The 26318-nt window shown below is 40.9% G+C and overlaps 1 protein-coding gene across 13 annotated transcripts in view; it reads right to left on the reverse strand.

Annotated features, from left to right (window-relative positions):
- Window positions 1–26318, reverse strand: part of URGCP (upregulator of cell proliferation) — an 83306-nt gene that overhangs the window by 7669 nt on the left and 49319 nt on the right. For 3 of the 13 annotated variants that reach the window (XM_070265529.1, XM_070265530.1, XM_070265532.1), the window contains 3 exons: window positions 10344–10370; window positions 9973–10043; window positions 8111–8260 (listed from right to left, as the gene is read on the reverse strand). Coding sequence is in view for 2 of the 13 variants with exons in the window: in XM_023638974.2 (XP_023494742.1) it covers window positions 9973–10043; window positions 10344–10370 (98 nt within the window). In the remaining 11 variants the exon portion in view is untranslated. Of the gene's footprint in view, window positions 1–8110; window positions 8261–9972; window positions 10044–10343; window positions 10371–13036; window positions 13090–23269; window positions 23309–26318 lie in introns of those variants that run through there. The other 10 variants (XM_070265526.1, XM_005609110.4, XM_023638974.2 and 7 more) reach the window with 6 other exon arrangements.

A 26318-nucleotide genomic window follows, 5' to 3' on the forward strand; every position in this document is an offset into this window, starting at 1 on the left:
ACATTTCAGACAGTCGTCTTTGATGTCTCTGGGAGACAGACATGAAGAGTAGGAATGAGGTAAACAGTAGAAAAGGGAGGGGACTCAGCAAGCAGGGGAGCATCAGAGAAGACACAGATGGTTCACATAGATCAAACCAAAATGCTAAGCAGTCTAAAGATATTTTATTCAAAGAGGAGAAAAGACATCAGCATTCTTCCAACAGATCCAAAATGCCATATGAGAAGACACCACGGTTGAAGAAGAGAACAGGAAAGCTAGAGAAGCCTGGGGTGGGGCTGAGGGGGCTCTAGGAGAGCAGTTTTGAGCTGAAATCAAGGAGGAAGCTTCAGACCCAGAAAAGACAGGACCTTGCTTTGTTAGGCATGGGAAACAGCTCTGATTTGGACCAGAGAGATAACAAGTAGGTGAAGGCAAAGGTGCTCAAAGTGGCCAAAGGGTCGGGCTATCAAACTGAGGAAACCGCTGATGAAGGGTGGGAGAGCCTAATGCTCCGCAGGCAGAGAACGCTGGAAGCCAAGATAAACATCGGTCATCAGCAGACCACAGAAGAGGTAGGAGAGGAGGCAGCAGGGCTTCAGGCAAGGACACAAGTCAGCAGCAAATATAGGGGCCAGCAAGGGCTAGGCACTGTGGGCCAAGGTCTCCACCTCCGCTATACTTCAGCTGGACAGGAAATAATTAGGATGGGACAGCTAAGCTCAAATGGGGCCGAGTGTGGGCCAGGTCCTACCACTGAAATGAGCTCTACACGGGGCAATTAAAACCATTCTTATCCATCAAATTGAATGACTTGTTCCCCTAATTATTATAATATCCAGTACTCATGCTATAGATCGTTTCACCAAATTTTGGAATACTTGTTATTGGGCAGTAAATGGACATTTAAAACACAATTTGACCCCTTACGGCTGTTAGTGTTAAGAATGAGCTATGGATACCTACATGCAAAAGAATGAAATTGAACTCCTACCTCACACCATATATAAAAATTAACTCAAAATGTATCAATGACCTAAATATAAGAGCTAAAACTACACAACTCTTAGAAGAAGACATGGGCGTAAGTCTCCATAACCTTGAATTTGGCAATGGATTCTTAGGTATGACACCAAGAGCAGAGGCAACAAAAGAAAAAACAGATAAACTAGACCTCATCAAAATAAAAATTTTGAGTGGTATCAAAGAACATTATCAAGAAAATGAAAAGAGAACCTACAGAATGGGAAAAAGTAGGTGCAAATCACATGTGATTAAGGTCTAGAATGTAAAATACACAAACAACTCTTACAACTTCACAACAAAAAAGACAAACAACTTGATTAAAAAATGGGCAAAGGACTTGAACAGACATTTCTCCAAAAAAGATATACAAAACAAGAACATGAAAAGATGCTCAACATTACTAGTCACTAGAGAAATGCTAATCAAAACTCCAATGAGATACCACTTCACACCTGCTAGGACGGTGATTTAAAAAAAAAACAAAACAGAAAATAACAAGTGTTGACAAGGATGGGGAAAAACTGGAAACCTCGTACATTTCTGGTGGGATTGTAAATGGTGCAGCTGCTGTGGAAAACAGTTTGGCTGATCCTCTAAAAGTTAAACATAGAATTGCCATTTGACTCAGCAATTCCACTCCTAGGTATATACCCCAAAGAACTCAAAGCAGGGACTCAAACAAGTACATGTACATGCACGTTCACGGCAGCACAATAGCCAAAAGGTGGAAACAACGCAGATGTCCACCAATGGATGAATGGATAAACAAAATGTGGCTATCCATAGAATGGAATATTATTCACTTGCAAAAACGAACAACATGGATTAACCCCAAAACATTTTGCTAGATCAAAGAAACTAAACACAAAAGGGCACATACTGTATGGTTCCATTTATAGGAAATATACAGAATAAACAAACAGAGACTTAGCATAGATTGGTGGTTGCTATGGGGGCTGGGAGGAGGGAGAGAGAAGGAGAAAATGCTTAATGGGTATAGTTTTACTTTCGAATGATGGAAATGTCTTGGAACTAAATAGATAAGAAGTACAACTTTGTGAATACACTAAATGCCACAGAATTACTCACTTTAAAGTGGTTTTTTTCTCCAATGTTTTATTCCTTTTAAAAAAAAAACCTTTTTTAATACATATAAAATTTACTATCTTAACCATGTTTAAGTGTACAGTTCAGTGGTGTTAAATATATTCACACAGTTGTGCAGACATCACCACCATCCATCCCCATAACTCTATTCATCTTGTAAATATGAAATTCTTTACCTATTCAACAATAACTTCCCATTCTTCTCTCCCCTCAGCCCCTGGCAACCACCATTATACTTTCTATCATTTTGACTACTCTAAGTACCTCATATAAGTGGACTCATACAGGGTTTGTCTTTTTGTGACAGACTTAGCATAGTGTTCTCAAGATTCATCCATGCTGTAGCATACTGCAGAATTTCCTTCCTTTTAAAGGCTAAATAATATTCCGTTGTATGTATATACCACATTTGGTAATCTATTCATCAGTTAATGGACACTTGAGTTGCTTCCATGTTTTAGCTACTGTGAATAATGCTGCTATGAACATGGGTGTACAAATACCTCTTCGAGACCTTGCCTTCGATTCTTTTGAGTATATACCCAGAAATGGAGTTGCAGGATCATATGGTAATTCTATTTTTAATTTTTTGAAGAACCTCCATACTGTTTTCCACACTGGCTTCACCATTTTACATTTCCACCAACAATGCACAAGGGTTCCAATTTCTCCACATCCTCACCAACACTTTTTCTCTTCTGTCTTTTTGATAGTAGCCATCCTAGTGGATGTGACGTAGTATCTTATTGTAGTTCTGATTTGCATTTCCCTAATGATTAGTGATGTTGAGCATCTTTTCATGTGCTTATTGTCCATCTGTATATCTTCTTTGGAGAACTGTCTGTTTGAGTCCTTTGCCCATTTTTGAATCGTGTTGTTTTTTTGGTGTTGAGTTTTAGGAGCTCTCTATATTCTGATATTTTTTCTTTTGTTGCCTGAGCCTTTGGTGTCGTATCCAAGAAATTATTGCCAAATCCAAATTTGTGAAGCTTTTGTCCAATGTTTTCTTCCAAGATCAAGTTATATGTCTTAAATTTATGATTACATTGATCCCTTTTGAGTTAATTTTTATATACAGTGGTAGGTAAGGGTCCAACTTCACTCTTTTGCACCTGAATATCCAGTTTCCCCAGCAACGTTTGTTGAAAAGACTGTACTTTACCCATTGAATGGTCTTGACACCCTTGTCAAAAATCATTTGACTGTATATGTGACAGTTTATTTCTGGGCTCTCTTTGTCTGTATGTCTCTATCCAATACCACATTGTTTTGATTACCATAGATTTGTAGTAGGTCTTGAAATCAGGAAGTATGAGACCTCTGGTTTTGTTCTTCATTTTTGAAATTGTTTTCAAGATTGGCTATTCACTGTCCCTTGAGATTCCATATGAATTTTAGGATGAGTTTTTCTACTTCTGCAAAAAATGTCATTGGGTATTTGATAGGGATTGCATTGAATCTGTAGACAGCTTTGGGTAATACTGACATTTTAACAATATTAAGTGTTCCAATCCATGAACGTGGAATGTGTTTCATTTATTTACGTCTTCTTTAAAAACTGTTTTGTAATTTTATTGTACAAGTATTTCACCTCCTTGGTTAAGTTAATTCCTAAGTATTTTATTCTTTTTGGTACTATTATAAATGGAATTGTTTTTCTAATTTCCTTTTCGGGTTTTTCTTTCTTAGTGTATAGAAATGCAACTGATTTTTGTGTGCTGGCCTTGTATCCTGCTGCTTTGCTAAACTCAATTATTAGTTCTAACAGCCTTTTTGTGGATCTTTAGGATTTTCTACATATAAGATCACATCATCTGCAAACAGAAATAATTTTACTTCTTCTTTTCCAATTTGGATGCCTTTTATTTCTTCTTCTTGCCTAATTACTCTGGCTAGAACATCTAGTTCTATGTTGAATAGAAGTGGTGAAAGTGGGCACCCCTGCCTTGTTACTGATCTTAGAGGAAAAGCTTTCAGTCTTTCACCATTTAGTATTACGTTTGCTGTGGGTTGTTGATATATGGCATTTATTATGTGGAGGTACTTTCCATCTTTTCCTATTTTAAAGAGTGTTTTTATCATGAAAGGGCATTAAATTTTATCAAATGCTTTTTCTGCATCAATTGAGATGATCATGTGGTTTCTTTCCTTCATTTTGTTGAGGTAGTATATTACTTTGATTTTCTTATGTTGAACCATCCTTGAATTCCAGGAATAAATCTGACTTGGTCATGGTATATTGTCCTTTTAATATGCTGCTGAATTCTGTTTGCTGGTGTTTTGTTGAGGATTTTTGCATCAATGTTCATAAAGGATATGGTTCTGTAGTTTTCTTTTCTTGTAGTGTCTTTATCTGGCTTTGGTTTCAGGGTTATGCTGGCCTCAAGAATGAGTTAGGAAGAGTTCCCTCCTCTTCAATTTTTGGAAAAGTTTGAGAAGGACTAGTATTAGTTCTTTAAATGTTTGGTAGAATTCACCTGTAAAGCCATGAGGACCAGGGCTTTTCTTTGTTGGGAGATTTTTTTATTATTGATTCAGTCTCCTTACTAGTTATAGGTCTATTTGGATTTCTAATTCTTTATGATTCAGTCTTGGTAGGTTTTGTGTTTCCAGGACCTTGTCCGTTTTGTCTAGGTTACCCAATTTTTTGGCGTACAATTGTTCACACTACTTTCTCATAATCCTTTTTATTTCTGCAGAATAGGTAGTAATGTCCCCACTTTCATTTCTGATTTTAGTAATTTGAGTCCTTTCTTTTCTTCCTAGTCCATCTAGATAAGCTTTGTCAACTTTGTTGATCTTACTGAAGAACCAACTTTTGGTTTCAGTGATTTTCTCTATTGCTTTTCTATTCTCTATTTCATTGATTTCTACACTAATCTGTATTATTTCTCTCCTTTTGCTAGCTTTGGGTTTAGTTTGTTCTTTTTTTTCCTAGTCTCAAGTTGTAAAGTTAGGTTGTTGATATGAGATGTTTCCCGTTTTTAATGTAAGCATTTAGAGCTATACATTTCCCCCTTAATGCTGCTTTCACTGCATCTCATATGTTTGGTATGTTATGTTTCTGTTTTCATTTGTCTCTAAGTATTTTCTAATTTCCTTGTGATTCCTCTTCAAAAACAATTTTGTGAGCTTTTCAGTTTTCTTTATGTCATTGATTTCTAATTTCAACCCATTGTTGCCAGAGAAGACACTTTGTCTTATATTTATCTTTTTAAATCTATTGAAACTTAACTTGTGGCCCTATATATGATTTATACTGGAAAATGCCACATGTGTACTTGAGAAGAATGTGTATGTTGCTGTTGTTGGGTGGAGTGTTCTTTACATGTCTGTTAGATCTAGTTGGTTTACTGTGTTGTTTAAATCCTCTATTTCCTTACTTATCTTCTGTCCAGTTGTTCTATCCATTATTGTGAGCAGGGTATTGAAGTCTCCAACTCTAACTGTAGAACTGTCAATTTCTCCCTTCAATTCTGTCAGTTTTTGCTTCAAATATTTTGATGGTCTTCCATTAGGTGCATAAATGTTTATAATTGTTATGTTTTCTTGCTGTATTCAGCATTTTACTAATATGTAATGTCCTTCTTTGTCTCTTATACCTTTTGTGATTTAGAGCCTATTTTGTCTTTTATTGGTATAGCCACTCCTGGTCTCCATTGGTTACTATTTGCATGGAATATCTTTTTCCATCCTTTCACTTCCAAATGGTTTAATGTTTCTTGATCTTAAGTGAGTCTCTTGTAGACAGCATATAGTTGGATCATGTGTTTTTATCCATTCTGCCAATCTGTCCTATAATTGTAGTGTTTATCCACTTAAATTGAAAGAATTATAGACAAGGAGGAACTTACTTCTGTCACTGTGCTTTCTGTGATATCACTTTTTTGTCCTTTATTTCCTGCATTCCTATCTTCTTTTGTGTTTAATTGATTTTTGTAGTGAAATGTTTAAATTCCTTCTTAATTTCCTTTTGTGTATATTGTATACCTATTTGCCTTGTAGTTGCCATGGGGATTATATTTAACATCCTAAAGTTTTAGCACTCTATTTTGAATTTATAGCAGCTTAACTTCAATAACATACAAAAATTCTGCTCCTTTACACTCTGTCCCTACCCCCTTTTTGGTTGTGATGTCGCAAATTTACATCTTTATACAATGTGTGCCCCAAAACATAAACTAATAATTCTTTAAAATGCATTAGTCTCCTAAATTATGTAGAAAACAAGAGTTGGAATTACAAACCAAAGTTACAGTAATACCAACTGTCACATTATTTATTTTTCTTAAGTGTATTAGTTTCATAAATCATGTAGAAAACAAAAATAACAGCTACAAACTTGTTCTACTAATGCTAGTTATTATAACTGTCCATGTATTTACTCTTATTAAGATTGCTATTTCTCCATACAGCTTCAAGTTACTGTCCACTGTCCTTTCATTTGATCCTGCAGGACTCCCAGGAGCATTTCTTGCAGGACAGGTCTAGTGGTCAGGAAATCCCTCAGGTTTTGTTTATCTAGGAATGTCTTGATTTCTCCCTCACTTTTAAAGGACAACTTTGCTGGATTTAGAATTCTTGGTTGACAGTTTTCTTCTTTTAGCATTTGAATATATCTGCCCACTATCATCTGACCTCCAAAGTTTCTGATGAGAAATCTGCAGAAAATCTCTTTGAGGATCACTTGTATGTGATGACTGCCTTCTCTCTTGCTTGTTTCAAGATTTGCCCTTGGGCTTAGGCTTTTGAAAGTTTAATGATCATGTGTCTCAGTGTGGGTCTCTTTGAATTCATCTTCCTTGGGATCATTGAGCTTCATGGATGTTTATGTTCATGTCTCTCTTCAAATTTGGGAAGTTTTCAGCCATTATTTCTTCTAATATTCTCTCTGCCCCTTTTTCTCTCTCTTCTCCTTCTGGGACTCCCACAATGCATATCTTGGTCCTTTTGATGGTATCCCATAGGTCTCTTAGGCTCTATTTACATTTCTTCAATCTTTTCTCTTTCTGTTCCTCAACCTTGATAGTTTCCATTGTCCTATCTTCAAGTTCTCTGATTCATTGTTCTGCCCACTCAAATCTGCCTTTAAATCCTTCTAGTGATTTTTTTCATTTTGGTTATTGTACTTGTCAGTTCCAGAATTTTGTTTTGGTTTCTTGTTAGGTTTTCTATCTCTTCATTGATATTTCCATTTTGTTCACACATTATTTTCTTGACTTTGTCCATATCTTCCTTTAGTTCTTTCAGCATCTTTAAGACCATCATTTTAATGTCTTTGTCTAATACCTGTTCCAGTAAGTCTTTTTTCAGGGACAGATTCTGTTGTATTATTTATTTTCCTTTGAATGGGCCATGCTCTCCTCTTTCTTTGTGTGCCTTGTGATTTTTTGTTGAACACGGACATTTGAATCTAATAATGTGGTAACTTTGGAAATCAGATTCTCTCCCTTCCTCAGGGTTTGCTGTCTTTTGTTATTCTTTTAGTTTTTTTGATTGTTAGAGGCTGTCTCTGTGCTAAGGATCAGCCTGAGACATAAACTTAAGGTCTTCTCAGGTCTTTTCTGAGCCTTTTTCTGGGCATGCATAGTCACTTTCTAATTTTCCCTGTATAGGCAGTTGTTTTTGAATGTCCTAGTCTTTAATGTCTGGCTCCCAAAAGGGAAAAAGCCATAAGTTAACAGGGGAAGAGTGTTGGTCTTTTAAATCCCTTGGAAGTCATTTCGGCTGGAAGAGGAGGAGGGAAGTACAACAATGAGGGGAGGTGTAACAACAGTGGCTGCCCCACTCTTTGTTTGCACCTCTGTGCTCAGAAGCAGCAATCAGCAATGAGAGCACATCCCCAGTACTTGGAAGTCAGGGTTCTTTTTGCCTGCCCTGGCTCCTGCAAGCTTCTCCAGGATCATGTGCACAGCTGCTGCCACTTGGCTAGGAATAAGAAATGGGTAGTTGCTACTGTGCTAAGAGCTAAAATTGACCAAAATTAACTGCAATTTACCCTCCAGGTCTTCCCCTGGAAGCTGCAAGCCTTCAACAGACTCCAGAGTTCCAAAATGATCCCATCAGATAGATTCTGCTGGTGCAATGGTTGTCCAGGTGGGAAGAGGGATTCCTGGTGCTTCCTGCTCCATCATCTTCCCAGAAGCCTCTTAAATGGTTTAAAAAAATTTTTTTTAAAGAATGAGCTATGAAGTATACTCCTCAGACTTGAGATAAGGTAAATAAATTCTATAGGATGATTATATAAAGCACAAACCAGGCAAAACTAATCTGTGCTTGTAGAAGTTAGGAGAGTGTTAACTCCTGGCAAAGGACAGGGAAAGTGATTAGAAGCAGGGCTTCTGGGGTGATGGTTTTGTGTGGCTTCTTCATCAGGATGCTGGTTAACATAGGTCAGTTCATGTTTGTGAAAATTTATCAAGCTTGTAATATGGGAACTTTTCCATTTGTATATTATACTTCAATACAACTTTTTCTTTAATCCTATAGTTTGAAGAGCTTGCTTTAAGTCTTAAAAATAAAATATATGCAGAAGAGGAATTCACATACCTTAGGAAGAAAATTTGTTAAAATAATTAGAGGAGGCTTATTCACTGAAGAGATACATAGAGATGGAACTTTGGGGAAGGACCAGAGTGTCTCTGAGGCTCAGTTTCCTCAAATGAAACAAAAGACCAATAATAACTATCTTACAAGGTGGTTATAAAAACTAAATAAGACAACCCACCTCATAGAAGGCATCTGGTAAGGTAATTTCTTTTCCTCAGCCCACCCCCAAGCTTTCTTTCCTGTTTTCCTAGAGCAACACTCTCCAACAGAACTTCCTGTGATGAAGGAAATGTTCTCTATCTGCACTGTTCAATACGTAGCCACTAGCTACATGGTGGCTGAGCATTTAAAATATGGCTAGTGCAGCTAAGGAACTAAACGTTTAATTCTGTGTAATTTTAAATTGTGTGCCTAGTGGCTACTGTCCTGAAAAGCATGATTCTAGATCTTGAGAAACTGAAGGACTTTGGGCAATTACTGATTGATCCCAACTTTGCTGTAAGACTTGACTGACTAGCCATTAATTTCCATGGTGCCTACCTTCTAGAATTTAAGTTCCATTAAGATAAGGATTTTTGGCCATTTCATCTGTTATTGTTTACTAGATTCACAATGCCAGCACATAGTAAGTGGTCAATAAATATTTGTTTGATTGAATAAAATAAAACAAAATTTGACTAACCCTAACTTATTTGCATATTATTGTGGGGGTATTTTTGCATAACACTATTAATATCCAATAGGACACATTCATTTTGAGAAGGACCAAATTAAAGATAGATCTAAAATGAGTTACTAAGAGAAATTAAGATGTCTACAGTGTGGCCACCACATCTTAAAGTTGAAGTCATGAGGGGCAGCTGCAGCCCCACTGCGCAACTCCCAAGAAAGAAAAACCAGCTTATGTGGAGGACCATCACCAGAAAGACCACAAGCCCCAGTCTGCCCAGGACATTCCCAATTTATACCTGTTGTCCCAACAAAACACATCTTTCACTCTCAGAAGTGCCCAGTTTAGAAACTAGACAGTCACTGTAAACATGACTCAGGGTGGCAGTTATGACATGCTCACACTGGAATCATGTGTTCCTAGTAAACTGTGTAATAATCATCTGTTTAAAATTGAATCCTATTTTGAATGTATGACGGAAGCTTAAAAGACCTTTAGATGGAATCTTCTTGTAAAAAAAACCAAAGGCCTTATGCTTATTTATTTTTGAGGTCCGTGATCCCCAGCCCAGGGTGGTGCTAGAAACCCAAAGGGGTAGAAGAAACATATCTGCTTCACAGTGGGCCCAAGCCCAACCTTACCTGCAATGGCCACAGCTGTTCGTCTCTCAGATGCTTTTATTTCTGGGGCCACTTCTCCCAAATCTGAATGTCTGAAACAATTTCAGAAGAAAATTATAATTAAAATAAATACCACTTTCACCTATCAAATTGGCTGCATATCAAAATCTCTTGGGGAGCTTTTAAAAACCACAAATCCTGGTCACACCCCAGATCCTTGAAAGCAGAATATCGGAGCCAGGCCTGGCCATCACTGCTTTTAAAAGTGCCCTCCGTGATTCTAATGTGCAGCCACAGTTGAGAAACACTGGTCAAAACAACACCAGCACTCTCAAAAACTGTGGGCGAGAGCATAAATACAGCCATTCAGAAAGACATAAAAATATACATACCCTTTGACCAGTAATTCCACTTCTATCCTAAGGAAATAATTAAGATTTAGTTACAAGGATGTTGATGCCAGCTTTATATATAATAGCGAAAAATTGGACGCCTGTTAAAATCAAAGTCCAACAGCAGGGAATTATGGTACAGTCTTATTGTGCAACCATTACAAAATATTCTATGGATCTCATTTTGTGGACAAAAAGATGTTGGATGATATGTTACAGAATGATGTTAATATGTTCCTTAGTGGAGGGAAAATTTAGATTAAAGAACAGTATGTATAATGTGATTACAATTTAATAAAATTGTGCATATTTATCTACAGGTGTATAAAGGGAGATCTAGAAGGATGTTCATCAAAAGTTAATAGTGTGGCCAGGAAGGGATGAACCTGAATTCTTTTAAGTACGTTTGATAAGTATAGTCCATTTAAGAATAAACTGTTTTAGGTATCTCACAGGAACGAGTAAATGTGGTGATCTGGCAGGAGCCAGAGGTCCACTGTTGAAGAAAGGGCATACAAATCAGGAATTGAGGATGTCAGAGAAGGAACTTGCGGAGGGACACTGCATCGGAAGTACCAGTGTGAACTCGTGATCCTTCCATGCATGCTTGTGTGCATGTGTGTATGCACACTTGTGTGTGCATGCATGTATTTCCTGGCTACGGCCCCTGAAGGGCTGAGAAGCAAAGACACTCTTATAGCAATGAGCACACCGAGCACCCTTTAATGTCATTCCATGCGAAAGATAACAGGTCTCCTTGGAGAAACGGCTGACTCTGGAGCTGGGGCAGGGAAAGAATAAGATGAACCTGAGCATCTTATTTCAGAAAATAAGGAAGTGCTCCAAAAAGGGATGGGGCATGTCACAGGACACAGGAGCCAGCTTGAAGGGGCTCCCACTGCCAAGTTTGGGATAATTTGAGCATGAATATAATTAAATATAGTAATTAATTAAAAACCATCGAAAAATAGGAATTAATGAGTCCATATAGATAATAAATAGATAAACAAATGGGAGAGGAAGAAAGAGGGCTCTTGCTTACAACAGAACGCTAATGTGGAGGGGTGCTGCAGTTGGAATAGCATCACTTTGCAACCATCTTAGTCAAGCTTGGCTCAAGGAAGAAACATCAAGGAATGCCAGCTCCTGGAGGAAAATGTTGATGAAGTGCAAGATATGTCTCAAAATGTCTCCTCGCAGACTGCTTATTAGGTGCCAGGGAGAAAAAACCTAGTACTGGGGCCAGCCCGTGGCCGAGTGGTTAAGTTCGTGCACTCTGCTTTGGCAGCCCAGGGTTTTGTTGGTTCGGATCCTGGGTGGGGACATGGCACTGCTCATCAAGCCATGCTGAGGCAGCATCCCACATAGCACAACCAGAGGCACTCACAACTAGAATATACAACCATGTAGTGGGGGGCTTTGGGGAGAAGGAAAACAAAAGATTGGTAACAGTTGTTAGCTCAGGTGCCGATCTTTATAAAACAAACAAAAAACCTAGTACTTATACGTGACTGGGTGATCAAAGCCAGTGACAATGGGGACAGATGACCATTGTGTGCCCCCAGCTGTAGTACCCTGAGAAAGGACACAATGTAACCTATGCAGTATTCTGGCTGAGAACGTAGAACTCTAAAGTAATCATGTGGACAAACCCAAAATAAAGCGTTATGCCAGAGGGGGAGAACTGTATTATCCCAAAGTATGGATGTCATAAAAGACAAAACGATTGAGGAAATGTTCCAGATTAAGAGACATGAAAACAAAATGCAATACTTAATCCTAGACTGGATCCTAAACTAGAAGGAGAAATTTTGGGGTCCACTGACAAAAGTGAAATACGGGTGCTATCAATGTTAAATTTACTGACGTTGATAACTACTGTAGTTATGAAAGAGAATATCTCTGTTCTTAGGAAATAGACACTGAAGAATTTAGGCATAAAGGGTGATGATGTATGCAACTTATTCTGTAATAGTTAAGAAAAAAATTACATGTGTGCATTTTTACGTGTATGTGTGTGTATACAAGAGAGAAAGAACAATAAATGAGAATGGTAAATGAGTTAAAATGTTAAGAATAGGAGACTGGATAAGGGGTCTTTTTATTTTTGTAATTTATCTCTAAGAAATAATTTCCAAGTAAAAAGTTTAAAAAGTTAATAGTTTTCTATTTTTAAATAAAATTTAAACAAATTTCTGGCTAGTGTGATAGTTTATTTTGTCTTATTTGAATTTTTTTCAATAGAAGAAGCATGTATTGATTTAATAAAACCACAAGAGCTATTAAAAGGATGGTGAGTGGGGGGTCATGGCCAGAATAATATGTGGGTGCCCCAAGAAGACTCGATAATCAGGTAGGTGCCCTTCAAACCGACGTTCTTCCAATAACATACTTAAACTAGCTTGTGGCAGGCCCCCTCAGAGACAAGCGATCTCGTTCCACTTAATTCAACAGCAAGACAAACACTGTGTGTTCATCAAATCCACCTCCCAGAGGAAGTATCAGGACCCGTGCTTGTTATTCCAGCATGTTCCTTGGGGGGTCTCTTCCTCTGCTCTCTCTGAGGAGAGTTCCAATAACTAGAGTGGTCACTGCATTCATGGCTGTTTTGGCCTCTTTATAGTGCAGAGCACTAAGCAACTCTCTGACTTAGCTTGACACTGATTATTGATAAAAATGGAAATTTTCATCACCTTCTCTTCACTTTTCTGCAAAGAACATATGTTGCTTTTGTAATAAGGAAAAAAGTAACCTTAAAAAAAAGAAAACAACAAGTCAGTTAAAAGTAGTTCCCCAGAGGGGAAGAAGCAGGCCTGGCCGGGCAGCAGCCATGGGCACCATGCCTGCGACCCCAGGCAGGCAGGGGCCGGAGGACAGGAATTTACGGCCCAGGGCATTGCCAGTCCTCTTCCCACTGCACACGGGCTCTCAGGACACACTCTGCAGGTAGTTCCCAGGACAGGAGCTTAACTTCAACCCTTTCTTCCCACGCAAGAAAGCAGGGAACAAGAGTGACATTATCACAGGACGACCTTGAGTTTGCGCTAATTTATAAAAATATAAATAGAATTCTGTACTTTATTCTTGTCAACAAACTTCACACCTGATTGAGTCCCTGTGCTGTAAACTGAAGGCAGTGCCAAGCTTTGAGGAGAGAACAGCAACAGAATCTCACCTTTGTCCGGTGCTTTTTAATTTCCAACTCTGCTTTCAATACTCATATGGCCTGAATAGTGTCCCTGCAAATTCCTATTGAAACCCTACCTAATGTGACTGTATTTGGAGATGAAGCCTTTATGGGGGTAATTAAGGTTGAATGAGGTCCTAAGCGCGGGGCCCTCATCTGATGGAATTGGTGTCCTAGAAGAGAAGAACACCTCTATACGAGCTTGCTCTCTGCAGACACACAGAAAAGGCCATGTGAGGACACAGCAAGAAGGTGACTGCCTACTAGCCAGGGAGAGAGGCCTCAGGAGAAACCCAATCTGCCCACACCACGATCTGGGACTTCCAACCTCCAGAACTGCGAGAACTGAATGACTGTTAAGTCAGTCTGTGGTACTTTGTTATGGCAGCCCGAGCTGATTAATACAACACCCGAAACCATCCTGCAAGGTGGAAACAGGACCCAAAGAGGTCAGGCCAAGGGATTTGCCCAACATCACCAAGCTAGCAAGTACACAGCCAGAACCCAAACATGAATCTTCTGGTTCCCTTCTGGCTCATTATTTTTAAGGCTTAGATAGGTTTCAGGTAACTTATAATCACAGCTAGTAATTATAAAAACCAGCCCATCCGCCAACTCCACGTCCAGTCCTCTTCTCAGCATGCAGCCTTGCAAAGCCTCCTCCTGCCTGTCCACAGGCAGGCCAGACCAAGACAGCAAAAACCAACCACACTTCCAATGGCCCCAGACATGGGCAAGGGGGCCTTCTGTAAAGGAGATTTTGAAAATTACTAACATCATTAATATCTTTTTCTGATTCCAAATATAAGACAAGTATAAAATATGGAAAAGTACCAAGTGAATGCCTTTGCTCTTTGAAAATTACTCAATAGGTTATCCAATCCTCTCCCCTTTTTACTCTATTCATGTTGCTGCTGTTCATTCCATTAAATGATAAATAGGACTACACTCTACGTGCCCCGTTTTACTCCTTTATTAGGGGCTGTATAGGTTTCAGTCTCCTCCTGAGGCCCACCCCGGTCCTCTCAAGAACCCAGGGCATGCAGCCAAAAGTGGAACCCAGCTCAGGCACTGCCTGGGGACTGCCAGCCCAGAGGCCTGGCATGGGCGTGGGCTCCTGGTCTCCATGCTGCCCAGGCCTGTGGCCTCACGTGGTGGTGGCACCACGGCTCGCCTTCCCTCCTGGGGGCCCCTCCCCACACAGACTTCTCTTCAGGGAAAGGGGTGATCTGATCACCATCCTGAGGGCCCAGTGTGTCTAGCAATTCTTTCTCACTAAGTTAGTAAGTAGACATCCTGGTTGTACACAGGGCTCATTTCAAGTCTAGCAGGCGGAATCAAGACCCTGACAACTGCCTCACTGGCTTTTTCTCTAGGAGATGGGACAAGGCACACTTTCCTTGTCCTTTTTTCTTTTTCCAATTGCCCAGCAGAATTGCCTGAGGAGCTTTTCTACGCTGAGGAATTAATAAAAGAAACCTCAACTAAATTAGGGTCAGGAAGGCCTGTAGGGGGAGCCCTCACGCTCTATCACACATCGTCAATTACTCCAAACAGGCAGAGACAGCACACTTGCACCTCCACAGGACAGTGTTTACTACCTTACTAACCAACAGGGGGAAGGAAGATTTCTCTTTCCGCCCAGCAACAGCCCAGCCAACAAGAGACTATAGCACCCCAGCCAATGGGAAGCATCTACACTTTGGACGCCCAATTTCCTCCAATGGACTTTTTATTACAGCCCCTCCCCACTCCTCTTTCCCTGTGAAAGCAAGCTCCCCTCCTTTGATCTTCGGATTTGCCTCCTGTCTGCCATAGCCTGCACATCCCAAGTTGCAATTCTTTTGGTTGTTCCCAAATAAAGACATTTTGTGGGTAAAACAACTGGCCAATTCACTTTTTCAGTTGACATAAATGGTGCCAGAAAGTGGGATCCAAAGGAGGCAACCCCTGGAATCGAGCAAGGTACCCACACTGAGCCCCTTGTGCTCGTCGCTTCCATGAATCACCATCTACTTGCATTTTAGTGCATCTCCACTCCCTTTGCGTTTTGAGCTCTATTTCTTTATTTGGGATCAGGAGAGGCTTTGTCCTTACTAGTTCAAGGCTCTGTCCTTGAGTTCAAGGCTTCACTCCTGGGCAGTACTCAGTAATTTTCTGAAGCAGGCAGTGGGAGGGTTGCCTTTGGGGACTGAGCTTGCTGAGAATCCAGCAACTTTCTTTTGTTTTGGATTCCTTCTGGATTCAGTGCTGGGACTCCAGCAATTCTTGGGTTGTCAGAAGAATTTCAGAAATGGGATCTCAAGTCATCTAAAGGTTCTGAGGGAAACCCTCCTTCAGGGACCCTGGCCAGGTTTATGTTTAAGAACCAAGGGCTCCCTACATGCACATTTTTAACTAAGTGGGGTAAACGGACCAAGAATAGTCTGGAATTACAATGGCCATTATAGGGAGCTTTCAACCTCCTCAAACTTGTTTGTCTTAAAACCGAACTGGAAGACCACGGCTCTAAAATTAAACAAAATGAATGGTATGTTTATTGTAATTGGGACCTGGAGGCTTCCAACTGTGCACAAAACTCTAAAATTGCCTCACTACAAGATAATGTATCTAAATTAGCCAAGACAACTAAAAAACTGAGGGAAAACAAAATGGCTTCTCAAGTCTCAAGTTCCCTTGGGACCCCCTCCTTCTTTGTCTCAGGTGCCATGTTGTCTGTCTTCCCAGATTCCTTTGTCTCAGACTCTGCCCCAGCAGCCAGCTTGTGCTCAGACTTCACCCCTGATGCCATCTTCCTCTTTCTCTTTTGCCCCTCCACTCTTACTCGTTTATTAGGGCAAGATTTATTAGAAAAATACCATGCTGGGATTTCTTTCTCTCAGAAAGGGAAAAAAGTTCTAGAATTTGACAGCATACAAATAAAAATCTTCGGTTAAAAAAAAAAACTCTGGCCATCTAAGCAGTAACCTCAACTTTTAGTCTATCTGCCAGAAACACAGTTTGAATGCAACTCTTTCTTTGAGTTTTGTACCTGAGACATGACTAAGATTTTTGAAACAAGAGCTGTAAGATCTCCGTTTACATCTGTCTGTGTGTCTATGGAGGTATGATATGTGATTTTTTTTTTTACCTCCAGATGGTATTGTCAAAATTAATTTGTAAAGGGGCTGGCCCCGTGGCCGAGTGGTTAAGTTCGCACGCTCCACTGCAGGCGGCCCAGTGTTTCGTTGGTTTGAATCCTGGGCGCGGACATGGCACTGCTCATCAAACCACGCTGAGGCAGCGTCCCACATGCCACAACTAGAAGGACCCACAACGAAGAATATACAACTATGTACCAGGGGGCTTTGGGGAGAAAAAAGAAAAAAATAAAATCTTTAAAAAAAAAATTAATTTGTAAAGAGCTCTATTTAATTATCTGAAAGAAAATGAAGCACTTATGTAAATCAAGTATACTCAGAAATATAGAAACTAACCCAAATGGGCCACCTTTATGTGATCTGGAATTAATCTTTAGTAAATAAAAGCTAGCTTAAGATTGTTGGTTTAACTGAAACAAGCATGTCTTTAGAGTTATCAACACTGAATATAATGCAGACACACAACTTGCATTCTACCTGAGTTTATTAGGTTCATGTTATCTCTGTTGCAAAAACAGTCAGCAAGGAAAATAACTTTAGATGATGGCTACCCGCTTTAATGTCACATGAAGTTTTTGTGAGTAATCTAAACATAATTGTTGGAAACAAATGATTTAGACAGACAAAAATGGCAGAAGAGTTTTTAGGAGCAGTAATTATATTTTACGGTATGTGTGCTCAAAAAATAGCTTCCAAAATCCTTTTGGTGACTTGAAACTTTAGAGGTTTGCTAAGTGAAATTAAATGATGGAATTTCATTGAATATCTGGATCATTTTCCAAACAAGATAAAATACTAAAACATTACTTACTGAACAGAGGTTCATCTACTGTTGGCTTTCTATTGCAAAGAAACTAAAGATAAATTTGGATCTGTCAGTAACCAAGTCTTGTGCCATACTGAAAGATTATAAATTTGCCAGCCCACAATTGCTTACTTCTTAGTTTTCACTGGAAATTAAGGATTCTAAGGGTAAAGAATTCTAATATATGTAACTAAAGCTACTATAAACAAAAAGGGAAACATCTTGGTATGCAAAGAAAGTAGGATGTGTGTTTTGGTAAAGGAAGGTGTAAGGAACAGAAATGCATTTTGCTGAAGTGGGAAAAAAGCAATTTTGTCCTACAGAGAGGCTGTTTATTTCAGAATGGGAAAGAGGAAAACATAGGACATAATCTGAATGTAAAAGAAAGTTGTAGACAGTTTACAGAAAGGAATCTTGGGAAAGGAATTTTATATGTGGTCAGGACTGGCTAAGACTGGAAAAAGTGAGTTTTAATATCAGAAGTAAGATGATGCAAAATTAAAATTTGGCTTTCTTTTCTGTGAAAGGACAAGGTTTTCTTGGCTTATTGGTCTGCTTTTAGTAACAAATTGTAAAAGCTTCTTTACCTTTTAAGTAATATACCTAGAAAACAGATTTTGTATTTTATCAAAATAATTTCCTGTGATGTTTTTATCAGGTCTTTAATTATACAGTCATGAGCCACATAACAACGTTTCAGTCAACACATATATGACGGTGGTTCCCTAAGATCTGTACCACATAGCCTAGGTGTGTAGTAGGTTATACCACCTAGGTTTGTGTATGTACACTCTATGATGTTTGCACAATGGCAAAATTGCCTAATGGCACATTTCTCAGAAGGTATCCCTGTCATTAAGTGACACATAACTGTACTTAGGAAAACTAAGCTTTCTTAATATTAAAGGAGTTAAGTTTTGCTTACAACTATGTAACCTTCTACATTTGCCTTTGAAATCTTTTATGGTTACTTTGGTCAAAGAGATATAATATTATCACTTGTAATTCTAGTTACTATCTAAAAATGTATGTCACAAAAATACACAAATTTCCCTTTCAGTTGCATTATGATGAATCCTTATCTGATCTCTACCCATTGCCTTTTTAAAAAATCTTTTGCCATTTACAGTTATTGTTTGACTCTGATGCTTTTACAAATATGTTTCATCTTCAAAGAGATTCATGGAGAAGACTTTGACAAGTACTCTGGAATATAAGTTTTTGATCAGTTTAAGATCATAATGATGAACTGGATAAGAATTTCTAAAACTCAAATGGAAGACTAAATGTTTTAATGTTTTGTTTTCCAGATGTGAAGGATCCCTTTTTTCTCCTCTCCTTTAAGCTATCTATAATTGACAGCAATTTGATAAAGTGTATCTTTACAACAAAGGTTGAAGCATTTATCTTTTTCTCCTTACCTGATCCCTCTAGAACTTGGAAACTCTTAAATATTCTCTTCATGACAATACATGTATTGGCATAAATTCAAAGAGAATCTATTCTCCTTATAACAGGACATAATTGGAAATAATGGCTAATGATACCAAGACTTTGATCAGATTATCATATTCAAGAGAGACGTATATAGACTCAGAAGTGACCAGATAGTTTTAAGGAGCTGCTTGGAAAAATCGATCTAGTACCTTTCTTACAAAGTTCCAGCAAAACAATCTTTAAAAAGTGAGCTTATATGGTTAATTGCTAGTCTTGCTGCACTTCAAGATCACTTCCAATGCTTATGACCTTGATGAAATATAGACTTTAGATGGGAAATGCCTGAGAGTTCTCCCTCCTAATCTTCCTTGTTACTCAAATGTGGCCTAAATGGTTTCTAATCATTGTGCACCTTCCTTCCAACATGGGACATAATAACCAGGAAATGTCCTTCCTGGCACTGAGGGACAAGACCACTACATGCAGAGAACCTGACTTTTCATCAGTGATGCTTTCAGAGAATGATCTTGATTGAAAGGGGAAAATGTGGAATTAATCAAAGCAACCGCAACTAGATTGGAGTTGAGAAGGCCTATAGGGGGAGCTCTCAAGTGCCATCATACATCTTTAATTACTTCAACCAGGAAGAGAATTATGTGTGCATCTCCACCAGGAAAGTGTTTACTACTCTACTACTCAGCAGGAGGAAGTAAGATTTCTCTCTCTGTCTAGCAACAGCCCAGCCAACGAGAGACTAGCACCCCAACCAAGCGGAAGCCTCTACACTTTGGATTCCCAGTTTCCTCCAATGGACTTTCTGTTTATTACAGCACCCCCTTCACTCCCCCTCTTTCTCTATAAAAGCAAGCTCCCTTCCTTTGCTCTCAGGATTTGCCTATGGTCTGCCATAGCTTGCATATCCTGAAGTGCAAGTCTTTTGGTTGTTTCAGAATAAACTCTTTTTGCAAATAAAACAACTGGCTGATTCTTTTGTTTTTCTGGTGAGGAAGATTGGCCCTGAGGTAACATCTATTGCCAGTCTTCCTCTACTTTGTATATGGGACACTGCCACAGCATGGCTTGATGAGCGGTGTGTAGGTCTGCACCCAGGATCCAAACCTGCAAACCCCAGGCCACCAAAGTGGAGCATAGGAACTTAACCACTACGCCACTGGGCTGCCCCCCCAATTCAGTTTTTACGTTAACAACTTACACCTGGAAATTCTGATTCAGGAGACCAGGGTGTTCCACACACGTTGACCCACCTCTGAAAATGGAGATGCCTACTAACACCTCAGAGTCAGGCACTCCTTGGACAGTGTCCCTCAATGCCCAGAATAAATTGTCCAAACCTTGCAAGCAAGGCTAATTCTTAGCAACGAAACCAGCTCCTTCAATGAGTGGTACCAATAAACCAAGACAGCACAGAAAACCATTCAAAACAGGAGTCGTCTAGATAAACACAGGTGCAATTGCTCACCACAGTGTAGTCAATGATATATTAATTGCTTTGGATAATAAAGAGTCGGACTCAATTTTTGCTGTTTGATGCTGGCAGTTTTCAGGAGCTGCCACTTTCCCTCCCGCCCCATATCTGGGCCAGCTGATGAGAGAGCCAGGGAGATCCTTCCTTTGTGCTGGCTGGGGACCCTCACCCCGTTACAACCGCCAAAACAAAACAAAACCCAAAGCCAGATGCTCTGCCCAGAAAGCCTCACTAAATCAGTAATAAACCTTTTCAAACCCTCTTGATGTGTGTTATGGGTTGAAGTGTGTCCCCCAAAAAGATATGCTTAAGTCCTAACCCTAGTCAAGTGAATGTGACTTTATTTGGAAATAGGGTCTTTGCAGATGTAAAAAGCTAAATTAAGATGAGGTCATACTGGGGTAGGCTGGGCCCTTAATGCAATGACTAGTATCCTTATAAGAGGAAAATTTGGATACATGGGGAGAAAAACGTGTGAAAATGGAGGTGGAGATTGGAGTGAAGCATCTACAATCCAAGGCAGACGAAGGACTGCTGGCAGCCACCAGAAGCTAGGAGAGAGGCATGGGACAGACTCTTCCTCAGAGCCTCCAGAAGGGACCAACCCTGCTGAAACCTTACTTTCAGACTCCTGGCATACAGAACTGTGGGAAATAAAATTTCTGTTTTTTGTAAGCCACCCGGTTTGTGGTACTTTGTTACAGCATCCCTAGCAAACTAATACAGTGTATGTGTGGCTCTTGACAGCTGTATTCGTTTCTGCCTTGTGTTGACATGCTGTTCTCCCCCATGTGTGTCTGTGTCTCTTCTCTGCTTCTTATAAGGGTGCCAGCCATTGGATTAGGGCCCACCCTAACCCAGTATGGCTGCATCTTAACAACCACATCTGCAAAGAGCCCATTTCCAAAAAAGGTCACATTCACAGGTCCTAGGGGTTAGGACTTTAACATGTTTCAGGAGGGACACAATTCAACCCACAACAAAATCCAACACAAAACTAGGGGCCATCCCACCTCTGCAGGATGACCACACATTCTGAGAAGTTTAAAACTCATCAGGAAGCAGTGGGGACTGCCTGAGAAAATGTAGTGAAAAGGTTCCATGGAGCAGCACATGAGGACAAACAGATGTCAGATATTATAATTCAGGTAACAGACAAGCAGCCAGCCCTGCTGGTCCAGTGATTAAGATCTGGTGCTCTCAGTGCCACAGCCCAGGTTCGTATCCCGGTCAGGGAACCACACCACCCAGCTGTTGGTCATCATACTGTGGTGGCTACGTGTTACTGTGATGCTGAAAGCTGTGCCACCTGTATTTCAAATACCATCAGGGTCACCCATGGTGGACAGGTTTCAGCGGAGCTTCCAGACTAGACAGACTAGGAAGAAGGACCTAGCCACCCACTTTTGAAAAAACTGGCCATGAAAACTCTGTGAATAACAGCAGAGTGTTGTCTGATACAGTGCTGGAAGGTGAGAGGATGGCACAAAAAGACCGGGCAGGGTTCTGCTCTGTTGGACACACGGTTGCTGGAGTAGGAATTGACTTGAGGGCACTAACAACAACAGACAAGCACTGTACAGCCTGGTAGTTTAGTCCCCAAAAACATGCTGGAGTGTGTGGGTAGCCTGTTGGGGGGTTGGGGGGACCCACTGTTGTCCTAATGCTTTTCTGCACCTGGAATCTTCTAAGGGCAGGAGAGGCGGCATACTAAGAATGGGTGTATTCCGCACATGCTGGCAATGATGTCCTGGCTGCTGGCGATGCCCTTTCAGCAGGGCCCTGGGGCGATCATCATTGCAACACCCTGGCCCAAGAGTGTTCCAGGACAGAAACGGCATAACGAGCAAGCAGTCTTTGTTCCGGGCTCGTGCAGGGGCCACCATACAAGAGGAGCCAGTTCTAATCCTCCAGGAGCCAAGGTTGGGAAGATATTATGTACACTCATTACACACACTCTACAAAACACACACATGATAACCTATAAAGCAAGGCTGCCCAGCCCTGCCCTGCACACCACGAGGCAGTCGATGTTCTCTTGGATTTATCCGCACATTTATTTACCGCTAGAACTCTTCTAGGAGTTTGGGATACATCAGTGAAGAAGGCAAATATCCCTGCTCTTAGCTTACATTCAACAAGCTGGGGCAGACTGACAATAAACCACTTTTAAAGGTTTTAAGCAGAGGATACACTGGAAGACATTAAGTGCTGCGGTAGAAAGAAGGCGCAGACTGGGATCAGGGGCTCGGAGTGTGGTGAATGGGGGACAGACTGCTGTAGCTAAAAGGGCGGTCAGGGTGGGCCTCCCGGAGAAGGGGACATGCGAGTACAGGCTTGGCAGGAGGTGAGGGCATAAGCCGTGCGGCTCCCCGGGGAGTGATCCAGGCAGAGGCACAGGCCAGCTACAGCCAAGGCCTGAAGGTGCTCAGGGATCAGCAGGAGGCCAGTGTGGCTGGCATGGAGGGAGCAGAAAGAAAGCAGTAGGAGAGGTCAGGGAAGACCGAGCTTTCTAGGCCATAGAAAGCTGGCTTTTACTCTGGAAGATGCTCTGAGTCCAAGGTAACATGCAATTCAAGAGATGACGAAGGTCAGACCTGGGTGGCAGCACCAGAGGGGACAACACAGGGCTGGGCTCTGAATGTCTCTGTGAAGGATTTCAGCAGACTGGACAGAGCGTGTGAGAAAGACAGAGTCCAGGAAACCTCCAAGTGTCCAGGCTCAATGGAGCCGCCACCATCTCAGATGGGAAGGTTGTGGGTGAAGAGGGCTGGAGGGGATCATGAGCAAGTTGGTGCCATGGAGAGCTGCACAGGCATTGGGGCTGGAAGGGGCTGGAGGACTGAGGAAAGTCAGCCCTCCACTGTGTACCTGAAAGACCACTGTAGGTTCCTTTCCCAAAGACACACACTCTACCTACAACAAAGGGAGAATCAACTTGTTATTTATCCACGGTAACAGAAAGAAATTATGGTCGGACAGACATGGAAAACCCAAAAAATCAACTGGAAAACTGCAAAGAAACAATGAGAGAATTTAGTAAGCTGGGGACATAAAACAATTTTTTAAAACCCCAACTGTCTTCCTGGATATAAACAGAAGTTTAGAAATGTAGAAGGAAATTCCCATTTATAACAACAACATAAGAGAAAATTTAAGATATATGTAATAAATGAGCAACATCTATGTGAAAAGAATTTCTAAATACTAAAGAATATAGAAGATTTGAACAAATGAAAGGGCATACCCTTTTTGGGGAAAGGAAGGCTTAACACGATTTTTTAAATCAATTCTCCCTGAATTAACCTGTAAGTGAATTTAGGTTCAAAAACAGATGAGCTGATTCTACGGAGAACAGTTTGTACAATAATCAGGAAAATCCTGAAAAAGAACAGTCATGAAGGAGGACAAAACCTGCCAGATAGTAAACACAGTACAAGCCACAGTAAATTAAGGCTTAGTGCTGGCTCATGAATAGACAGAGTTCAGTAAAAGGAGAGCCCAGAAATAGGCCCAAATACAGTTGGGAATTTCATCTCTGATCCAGGCAGCTCCGAGTATCTGCTGATTATTCAATTACAACAACCCGGGAAAACTAAAGGTAAATCCCTACTCCTTTCACCAAAATGAATACCAACTGGATCTAAGATTGAAATTCGAAAACAAAACAAAAAATGCACTGAAAGAAAATATTAAAGACTTATTTTTTTAAAAAAAGATCTCAGTAGAGAAAGCTTCATAAGTCAAAAGGCAAATGACAGACTGAGGGAAAGTATTTGCAACACAAACGACAAAGACTCGGTTTTTTGGGTTTTTTTTAATGTACGAAGATCTGCAAATCCATAAGAAAGAGCCAAGAATCAAAACAGAAATGAAAATGACAAAGACCATCCCCAAATGCATTTTGGGTTTAAAACAAAACAAGGAGGATCACACAGAACCCCCACTGCACCCTGCCACCCTGGGCAATGCAGTCCCAGTTCTCAGCTGGGAACAGGATGCAAGGCGCCTGAATTTTCTCTTAAGTCCCTTCTATGCCTTTTGAAATTTGTACCATGGGCATATATTACTTGCTTTTAAAAATAAGGCAACTAACAATTTTATAAAAAGTTATAATGCAGAGAATCTAAAACAGAACCACCATGTCTGAACATGAGCAGGAAAGGCCTTCCCAACAAGCAGGCAGCTCTCAGGATGCACAACCTCTGAGTGGGAACCCTTCTATAAAGCAAATGATCCACTTCTAAGTTGTTTCATTTCCAGGCATCTTTTGCAAAACCATAACTCAAGGCACAGCCGCTCTGCTAACACAACTTCTTACTCCAACGAACCATACAAACACATCCTTCCTTCAGCTTCATCTGGAGCACAGTGGAGAGACATGGCATGTGCTCTGTGGTCACAACAAAATACGGAACGCAACATTTTTGTTTGTGCCTCAGTAGCCAAATTTAAACCAACTATCCTTAATGGGGTCATTCTGCATCAAGTTTTAACTTGCACTGCTTAGCTAGGCCTCAGTTTCCTCATCTGTGTAATGGGTGTAATAACAGTACTTATAGGTTGGGTTGTTGTGAAGATTAAATAACATAATAGATGCAAAAGCACTTAGAATAACACACTTCTTGGAAGTAGGCAGGATCTAAATGGAAAAGAACATTCCCTTGGACTGTAAAGCCTTTACCACTCGTGGTTCCGGGTAAGAGGCCCTCCTCTGAGCTGAGCAGAGGTTGGCTGCGTGGCGATTCCACCCATGGACAGCTAAGTCATGGCTGGTGAGCTGCTCTGAAGGGCTAGGGACACTGCAGCCTACAACACCCTCCTAGTTCTCCCATTTCACCCAGTGGGGACACACTGGGGTGGCTGCTGGCTCGTTGGGCAATTCAAGATCCAAAGTGGGAAAAGCATAATCTGCGTCCTGCGGGCAAAGCCATGTCCCTTCTTCAGAAGCCACAGCAGCTCCCGACCAGCTATGGGCTCCTGTTGGACTTCTCCCAGGAGCAGACACACACATTATCTGAGTTCCTCAGTGTTTCCTCTCCGCAGTGTGGCCTCTGGGCCTTTCCTCCCCTCCCTGGCCTGGCCAGAGCAGCCATCCTCCACCCAGCATGAAGAGCCCGGAGCTCTTCTGGCCCATTTGGACCAGGCCAGGCCCCAGTGGGAAAGCAGAGCCCTCCCCAGAAGGCAAAGCCCACGATCCTTTCCTTCCCCACAAAATGATGGTGTTGGGAGAGACTCTTCCTGGACAGGGAACACAAAAGGTTAAAATTAAGTCTTGGGTACTTTTGAGTATTCCGTGCTAACGGGAGTGCTTTCGGCTGTGAACGGAGGCGAGCCCTGAGAGGAGTGGCCAGGAGGGTGGATGAGGTCTCAAGTGGAGCTCCTTCACCTCCTGGGAGGGTCTCCTGACATTGCTCCTGGCCCAGCGCACAGACTACTCAAGCACTCAATGACCACATTTTCTGAAACAAAAACCTGAGGGGTATGAGTTCACTTATGGGATGTGGGTGGTTAGAACTGGATGTTACCAATAGGACCAAAGAAACTGCGACTATTTGTGAGGGAATACAAGGGGTCAGAGATGAAGTTTCTGTCTTTAAAGACAGGGTGAATGAAGATGCCATTAGCTTATTTCTTGACTCAATAATTCCACCAGACAAGGGCTGGCCCCGTGGCCGAGCGGTTAAGTTCGCACACTCTGCTGCAGGCGGCCCAGTGTTTCGTCGGTTCGAATCCTGGGTGCGGACATGGCACTGCTCATCGAGCCATGCTGAGGCAGCATCCCAAATGCCACAACTGGAAGGACCCACAACTAAGAATATACAACTATGTACTGGGGGGCTTTGGGGAGAAAAAGGAAAAAAAGTTAAAAAATCTTTATAAAAAAAGTAATAATTCCACCAGACAGCCTAACTTTTAA

Source organism: Equus caballus, chromosome 4 (assembly GCF_041296265.1).
Source record: "Equus caballus isolate H_3958 breed thoroughbred chromosome 4, TB-T2T, whole genome shotgun sequence".
Classification (NCBI taxonomy): domain Eukaryota; kingdom Metazoa; phylum Chordata; class Mammalia; order Perissodactyla; family Equidae; genus Equus; species Equus caballus.